The 8,853-nt window shown below is 39.6% G+C and overlaps 1 protein-coding gene across 1 annotated transcript in view; it reads right to left on the bottom strand.

The window, feature by feature from the left end:
- Window positions 1-1,942: 1,942 nt before the first annotated feature.
- The window catches only part of igsf11 (immunoglobulin superfamily member 11), a 186,126-nt gene continuing 179,215 nt past the window's right edge, over window positions 1,943-8,853 (bottom strand). Inside the window, exons 4-8 of the mRNA XM_014011273.1 lie at window positions 7,673-7,880; window positions 7,290-7,445; window positions 6,163-6,285; window positions 5,380-5,527; window positions 1,943-3,628 (exon numbers count right to left, since the gene is read on the bottom strand). Coding sequence (XP_013866727.1) covers window positions 3,076-3,628; window positions 5,380-5,527; window positions 6,163-6,285; window positions 7,290-7,445; window positions 7,673-7,880 — 1,188 coding nt within the window. The 3' untranslated portion in view covers window positions 1,943-3,075. The remainder of the gene's footprint in view (window positions 3,629-5,379; window positions 5,528-6,162; window positions 6,286-7,289; window positions 7,446-7,672; window positions 7,881-8,853) is intronic.

Genomic DNA, 8,853 nt, shown 5'->3' with positions numbered 1-8,853 from the left:
AAACATACACTCAAAAAAAACTGATGTATTGGATTTACTTCAACAAATTATACCAATTGTTCCACTCAGCAGATCTGATTAAATATATCCCATTTATTTAACATTTACTTTTAAAGTAAATGAAAAAAAATACATTTATTCAACTCAGTTGAGTAAAACCAGCTGATCCAATACATCCATTTTTTGGAGTGTAAAAATAATGTGTTGTCAGTCACAGTGTAAAGCAAACTGCATTTTAACCATTATTGCTCTGCAGCTTGTTTATTTTATTTGCTCTCATGCTACAAATCAAGGAGATGTTCTGTACAGAAGTATTAAGTGATTTTATTCCATGATTTAAGTGTATTCAAGTTTATGATATCCTAACAGCTGCAGTTCAGGCTTTAGATTGAAGGGACAACAAAAGCATCAGACATGTGTAAATACATTTGTTGCAGTTTTCTGCAGACATGATGTTAGCTGTGTTTTCTCAGGTAGAACCAGCAAATTTCTGCTGACATCAGCTCAGGTTTAGAAAGGTGTTTCATTGCTCTTTGCTGGCATTTATGTGACACTAATGATAGAATATAATGCAATGTTGGCCCTGTATTCTTGGTTCAGCTTACTAAATATAACTTTAGACCTGCAAAGACCATCCTGTAGGAGCAAAGGGAATAAACACATCTTACCTGAATCTAAGATAAATTCAGTTATTATGATCAGGTCACTAAAAGCTAAAATAAAATTTTAGATTTAAGGACTGTTTTTGAATTGCCAGAGAACTATTGGATTTTAGTCTGCACAATCTAATTGCAAAAACGATGTTTAAACATGCAACCCAACTTTTTCAATTGAAACATTTTGATCCTTGCAGTTTATTGTAAACCATTTGAAATGACTAAGCCCCTTTTACAAGACATGACTTACAGGTTCATTGAAGTCTTTGTGCTCCAATGGTTAAAGGTGCCCATACATGGGGGGTACTTTGGCACACTTGTTCCTAGAATATTGCTGGTATCCTACAAAATGTGAAAATCAATGTACAGCAAGGATTATCAAACTCCACTAACTGCCAGGCAAACTCTCTAAAGGGAAGTGATTTACAAGATTTTTTAGCCGTAATGTACATGCCAAAAATATGAAAAGTCAAAAATGCCAAAGAGATGTGCTTTGCAGTTCAACCAGTTGATGCTTCTTTGATGATTTTACAATAGTGGGGCCAGCTTTGGGAGATGGTGACTTGAACAATTTAAAGACTTGTCTATAAAAGGTTGTCTTTGACCCGCAAAGACCAAGTTTCCCAATGCTGTTTTATGTCATAAATTATTATTATAGACGCAATGTAAATAAAAAAGTAAAGTATCGAAGCACAGTTCATAAGCACAAGGCAAGAACCACCATTTTAAAAAAATATCCCACAGGTTAAGTGTCCAGACACCCAAAAAGCAAAATGGACACCAGTGAAATTTTATCTTCTTGTATCCTGTGTAGATTCCTAACGGCTTCTAAACATTTCTTTTTCATCTTAAAACACAACGGGACATAAAACCTACCAATTCAAACTGTCTTATTGCTTTTGTACTGTTTATGTATTWATTCATTCTTTCAGTCATTCAGTCATTCATTTATTCATTTACTGTAGCACGAACTTGCTGCACCGATCAGCATGGAATTTGGCWGGACTGTAGATGAGTCCGACCTACACTGCACCAGCCAACGGTTTTAMAACTGACCTCATATTTGAAGAGGGGGCTTCATCTGAAAAGTGGGGGTCTGGACATACAAAAATGCTTATATCTCAAAAACTATTCAACACAGGAGCTTCAGATTTTGTTCAATCTCTAGCTCTGATGAAGGGCTATCCAACGGGCCCACCAATGAGTGCCACCCCACCCAAAACAAAAAAAAAAATCCATTCTGGTGAGTTCTGGTGCATCAGTGCTTTGCGTATGTGCAGGGGTCATATATACTACCACTATGCAGTTTATGTAAGTTTTGGTGATGTTTGTTTGCATTATTTCATTGTTTCTATCAGGCTTTTAAATCACTTGTTTAATTATGTTATTACTTGTGTACTGCATTTATTTCGTGTAAAGCGCTTTGTAACACAGATTGTAAAAAATGTACTAAAATTTACCCTAATTATTGTCATTTTCTGCTGGAAAAACAATATAAAATGTTTTTTTTGTTCATAACCCTGCATTACACAAACCCACTTGAGAAGATCTGAACTGTCATTTTAAATAGTAACACAAATGTAACATATATTATTAGTATAAAACAGGTAATCACAAGACAAATGTTTTAATTAAAATTTGTTTTAAAAGTGCTTGGACATGATGTAATTTGCATTCGCTGAAGTTCATAAAGAAAATCTACTGCAACCATAAAAACAACTTAAAAACTTTCTTTCAGCTCTGAACTCGTAAGGCCATTTCCACCACCGTCACGTCATTATTAAACTTTAAACGATTTTGGTTACTCTAAGCATATCTTTGAACATTCACTTCTCTGTCATCGTAACTATTGCTGTCATTGAAAATTCAGGAGTGAAATGAACTTGTGAGAAATAACACCCCCCCCCCCCAAATCAAAGGACACATGCATTAATGTGGGAGTCCTAGCTTACGTCTGTCAGACCATGCAGATGTTCACTGAGGAAGGTGACTGTTCCTGCTTTGAGTCCAAAAAAAAAAAAAAAACTGAACAAAAATGCAACATCATCACAAAGATTCAGCCCTGAATAAAAATCTGAGATTTCAGGTTCTCTTAGGTTATTTCTTACTCCAGCTTTGTGATCCATGTGGGGAAACCACTTCCCATGTCACCCCCCAGAAGAAATCCTTCAAACGACGGGAATTCATGTAAGCATATGTTCATCTCAAAAAAAAAAAAAAAAAAAATCATCCAGTCCATTGAAGAATTGGCATTAAATGAACTCTGCACTTTAGAATACCAGTTTCTTTCTTTCCTTATTAAAAATGTCGACACACATAAAGACACAGCTGTAAAGGGTAGCTGGGCTGCTTCAGCCCAAATTCAGCCAGGTTTTTATTAGTCTTGTTCTCAAACACGAACTCTTCTTCAATCCAGGTTTCAAACAAGCGAGCCTGCTCTGCTCTGGGCAGGCACCATGACCGGCACCGCCCCCATCCGCTCCAGAGTCGCTTGGCTGACGGCGTAGGAGTGCGTGTGGTGCCCGAGCGCCGACGTCACCACGGGCTTGAGGCCCACGGCGCCGTTGCTGCGCACCATGGCAGGAGGGGACGGGGCCGAGTTCGTCGTGACCACCAGAGTCTTGGGTGGGGGCAGCGTGTGGCTGCCGTTGGCAAACGACGTCGCTGTCGCCGTTGTGGGCGGCGCGTGGCGGGACAGCGGGGTGGAGCCTGGGGCCGTGATGGCGGGGCTGTGTCCCTGYGCCGGGTTCTGGGTGTGTCCGTGSGCTCCGTGTGTGGCGGCGGCTGTGAAGGTCTGACGAGTGTCTCCGTTGTAGCGAGTGTAGGAGTTGGTGTCGTAGTTGGTTTTGGGGTTGTGCCAGTAGCGRCTGTTGTATGTGTTCGTAGATGTCAGCGTGTCGTTCTCTGAGGAGGAGGCGTCCGCGTGGAAAGCCTTCACTGACGAAGATCGCTTTGGAGGCAAATCATCTTCTCTGTTGACAAGACACATCAAAGCAAATGTTGTTTATTTTAGACAATCATCCACAGTTAAAATTATTAGCATAATTACGTGGGATTATCTAACAAATCTAGAGTTTATCTTGGCTTTAAGTGTATTTATTAGCATATTTTAGCTTTGGTTTGTGATCTTTGGGTGGCACCAAAGCTAAAACAGATTTTTTTTTAGTAAATACTGAAGTAAAGACCTTTAAAGTTTTAGACAACTTGTGTGGATTTATGAAAGGAAATTGCAAACATTTTGGAGTATATTACGTTAGACTYGGTTATGTAAGTTACGTTATGTATAAGCCAAGGATAAGACATGGATAAGTTACCCACAGGTTTTGTTTTGTTACAAATATGGTATGTATATGTCCAAAAGAGACTTCCAATAAATTTTTTTGTTGTTATTTTTATTACATATTCAGCATACGTCTGTGTTTTTGGACAAAATTTACAAATGCCAACTTAAGTTCTCCAAAATGTTATAGTGTGACAGAAGTTTTAGGGAATCACCTTCTGATATGCATATAGGAAATGTACTGCAACTTACTGAGAAAAACAGTACTTTACTCAGGTCTTTGAAACTTGTCCTTTCCTAAATTTATATTTATTTTAAAAATGTTCTGCCTATAACTTCCTACAACCCTGCCATTTCAGCTTGAGGCGCTGATTTTGGAGCAGTTCTTAGAAGGACTAATTTTAGGTTTTTATTAATTGCTCGGATACAAAAGTTTTTTTATGTTGTAAGTTTTTACTAAGTCCATATAGTTAAAAGAAATTTAAAAATGCACACCAAGCAAAAGCCTGGGACTCCACAGGATGAAACTGTCTGGCAAAGTGGGGTGCAGTGGGGGGACACCAATTTTAYAGGTGTGGCCATTGCTCCACCTGGTGGTTTTCCTGTCTCAATGGCAAAAGTAACTGGTTGTGGTAAAGTGGACTTTCTAGTGTTTTTTTCTTAACAATGTAGGTCTTTTGTTAGACTTCTGATATACTTCAGAAAATACTACATACAAAGAAGAGCATTACAGGATGATACCAAAATGGAAAACATAGTTCAGCCCAAAATGATTTAATGTGATCTGAGTCAAAAACAAAAACAACCAAAAAAAATAGATATATAATATAATATAATTTTCCACAAGATGATTCTTGGAATAATTACAGGGTGAAATTGCAACCTAAGTTAACAGACAGAAGTACGCAGATTGTCTGAAAAGACAAATTGGTTTGTGATGATGAAATAAAAAGCTGCCAGGAGATGCGATTACTGCGAGTCCTCCGAACTTGAAATCCAATTTACTGACCAAGGTTTTCTGAACGAAGTCTTTGTGATGACAGCACTAACAGAAAACACATTCTTATATTCTTGTTTTTGATTTTTAGAAGACACGACCCGTTACTCTTTTACAGTTTAAACTTCTAAGAACACAATTATCAGAGCGGAAAAAATGCAGGATTATAACAGATGTGCTAAATAAGATTAGTTTTCATGAATATAAAAGAAATCACTGGTCTCACTTCCTAGTAAAACATACAATGTTTATTGATAACATATCCACNAACATATCCACTTTACATATAAAATATAAAAGTACTATATAGAATATTTTTATTCAGACATTAGATCATAAAATGATGGTTATTAKGTGATAGTGTTCATCCAAATCTTTTGAAGCAGGGTTCTGAAGAAAGAGTTTCAGGCCTAATAATTTAAGAGAGAAAAACAAATAAGTCCAACCTGATTTCATTGGGGATCTCCTCCTCCTCATATTTGTTCTTGTTCTTCCAGTAGAAGAGAGTGACCACCACTAACAGTGAGCAGATAATGACGGCGAGGATTCCTGTAGCGATTGTTCCTGCTATTAGACCAACACTCTGTGGCTGGGCTGCAAGATGGAGAGACAAAACGAGAAAATTCTGATGTGTATGGAAAGTATAAATGAAATTCAAATACTTAAAGGCTTCATTCACACAGGTCTAAAAGGCCTTGAAATAAATTTGTTATTCTTCAAATTTAAAATCTTCAAAGCTTTGAGCTAACTAATCCAGCATACTGTACGTCCACCTACAAACTCCAAACTCACCAAACTTTTACTTCTAATTCTTAACATTTTTCTGATTTCCATAACTCATAAGAGAACCCAAGAGCTGCATGTTGGCCAGGAGTCGGAGGCTGCAAATCCCTGATCACAACGGCTTCTGATTGGTTCTTTAATAATAGAAGGGAYACTTCAGTACGTGTGAGCCCGGACAAAAAGATAAGGAAAACAAAACAAAAAAAGTGCATTTATGCTACCAAAATAAAAAAATAAAAACCTAGTTGCAAAGGAAATCAAAATATTTCAAGAAGCACATGACAGATGTTAATGAAAGTCTCAGATTTCACTATTGGATGTGCATGTTCAACTGATTAATACTTGAAGTCCGTCTCAGGTGATGTAATCAAACACAGTAAGTCCTCCCTTCAAACTAACAACACTTTTCCACTCAAAYCAAACAACTAGTGTTCCAGGTGACTTACGTGCTACAACCTGCACGTTGAGCACACACGTGCTCTTGCCAATGGCGTTGCTGGAGGTGCACTGGTAGAGTCCTGAGGTGCTGGTGCTGATATTTCTCAGGGCGACAGTCCCCTGCATCTGGTCTGGTGGACACACACAGAGTATTTAAASTTACTATAGCATCAACTAAAAACATCAGCTGCTAACAACAGGTAAATGTTGTTGTTTTTTTCTGTCAAGAATACAAATCAAAACTTCACACACACCAACAGAGGGAGCTGTACACCAGCTAATAGAAGCTGTGCTGTCAAACAAAGGCTGCAGATAACAAGAGGTGGATGGATTGGATTACACAGCTGTACTTTACAGGGAATGTTTCAAAATGTGCTCAAAWTTTCTAATAGATTTCAGCCACATTGGTCAACAGTCAGATCTTTTTATCTGCTCAGGAAATGCTAGATGTCACAGATGAAAATTATGGATGCACCAATATGAAATGTCATTACAGTAAGAAAAGATCTTATATGAAGCTCACCTAAATTAACTTTTCCACATAGTTTCTAAAAAAATGAAAGTATTTTATCTGCAGCCAATGCAGTCTCTGCATAAAAAAAAAAACTTCCACTAACCAGTAGTGTACAGACTGGTGATGAAGACACTGTCATTGTGTAAGTGGGCTGGAAAAGAAAGGACAGTCCACTAGACCAGGGGTTTATGCCATAGCCCCAAACAAGCTTTATCTTCTGGCCAGGAACCAGATATATTTAGAAATATTTATTGAAAAACAGATTTGATTTCATGATAATTATTTAAAACATTTATTAGCACCTCATGTCATCCGCAAATATTGGCAGAGATGGTGTTCAGCATGAGTCTGGATATAATACAAACACCAAAAACTCCTCAAAAACAAAATATTTTTTCTCACTTCCTGAAACACACACAACTCATTCACCAGATCTCATCCATCAATCCATCAACCAAGTGTTGGGTTAGTGGAAGGGGAAACGTTTGGGCAGGTGGTAACTTGGGCCTGGCACATGACAGGTTGATGAAGGCACTGGACTCTTAGCTCCGCTACGTGTGTGACATTTACCAGTAAAGGTGGGGCAAAAGGGAACTCCGACGGCCAGCTTGTTTGTAATACCTTGCATGGCGTTAGGCGGCAGTCTGGGCAGCGCATCAAGCTTCTCCCAGGAATAGGACGGCGTGGGAATACCTTCCTCTGAGCTGCAGAACAGCATGATGTCACTGCCAACATCCAGCGCTCCCTGGATTCGGCACGCTGGCACCGAGGGGGGCACTGGCAGACGGGAAGAGAGTGGGTGGTGTCACGGTAATCACTTTACAACGCAAAAGTCATTATTTTGCTCATTGCAGAGAAAATATATTAAAAAAATCTCATCTAATAAAAATAATTTATTGCTACTATTTTAAAACAGATTTAACCAACCGTGCTTTAAAAAAAATCCCCAATTTTTTCTTGCCCTGTTTACTAAGACTTTCATGATGCGGTGTTCAGTCGGTTACCTAACACTGTGAGCCCAATGACGCCGATGTTTCGTCCCCCTCTGTCTGGAAAGTTGTTGACCAGGCACTGGTAGGTCCCAGTGTCAGACAGCTGGGTGTTGTTGATGAAGATGGAGGCACTTGTGCTTGGCATGGTGGCCACGAAGCCCACACGGCCATTGAGGTGGTTGGCGAGGTGGAACACCTGGCCGTTCTGGTAAATTATCACCTAGGATGGAAAATGATGTGAGAATGTGGGGGGAAAAAAAGGGAACAAATTTAAAATTCACACGTATTGCTGCTCATGGTGTTTTTGGTGGTGTGTTGCACATCTTTTCCACTAGAGGGAGACTTTCATTAAAGCAAAGACATACAGGCAGTGGACGGAGTAAGAAATGGAGTGAAACYAACTTATTTTCTCGGAAACAAACAAACAGACAGACAGACGAATAAACTGAAAGCTTTTTATTTGTATGTAGGCTTTTTTCCTGTCTTAGTGGGTTGATTTTGGGGAATAGGGTACAGACTAAAAGTATGCTTTTATGGCTTTGCTAGGCTCTTCAGATAAAAGCATCCTCTAAATGGAATGCATAATTGAAAGCATTTTATCTTGGAAACATATAAACTGAAAAGTTGATGATTTTGGGAGCAGCAAAGCAGGCAGTGCCGTCTTCAGAGCAGAGAATCAAACGGACGGAGAAATTAACCCTGAACTCATCCCGTTATCACTTTGTCCTCTGTGAATAATCACAACTGTAACGCACTTGAGTGGATAAGGCCACGCATTTAAGGTTGAGTTAATCTTGTCCCAGGTTCAATATGAAGAGCAATGAAGGATCAGCTCGTCCCCCTCCTCCCCCCGGGGGGCTTTTGAACAGCTCGTTTGTGAGGCCGAGCCACATGCAGAACAGCTCTCGCCCCTCAGCTGGGCCCACACAAAAGATGAAGGACCCACGCGCGCACACACATTTGCCACAGAGCCGTGACTCTTGCGCACGCGCCGACGTGCACGAGGCACGCACACGCACACACGATGTGGAGGGGAATCAGAGGGGCTATTCACTTTGCTGAAAAGAGTCCTCATTGAACTGTTCAAAGGCCCAGGCAGGGAAACAAGCAGCACCAGTGTTCCACTGTGTGTGTGTGTGTGTGTGTGTGTGTGTGTGTGTGTGTGTGTGTGTGTGTGTGTGTGTGTGTGTGTG

The sequence above is a fragment of the Austrofundulus limnaeus genome, unplaced genomic scaffold (genome assembly GCF_001266775.1).
Source record: "Austrofundulus limnaeus strain Quisiro unplaced genomic scaffold, Austrofundulus_limnaeus-1.0 Scaffold79, whole genome shotgun sequence".
NCBI classification, from domain to species: domain Eukaryota; kingdom Metazoa; phylum Chordata; class Actinopteri; order Cyprinodontiformes; family Rivulidae; genus Austrofundulus; species Austrofundulus limnaeus.
This window is presented reverse-complemented; position numbering and strand designations above follow the sequence as displayed.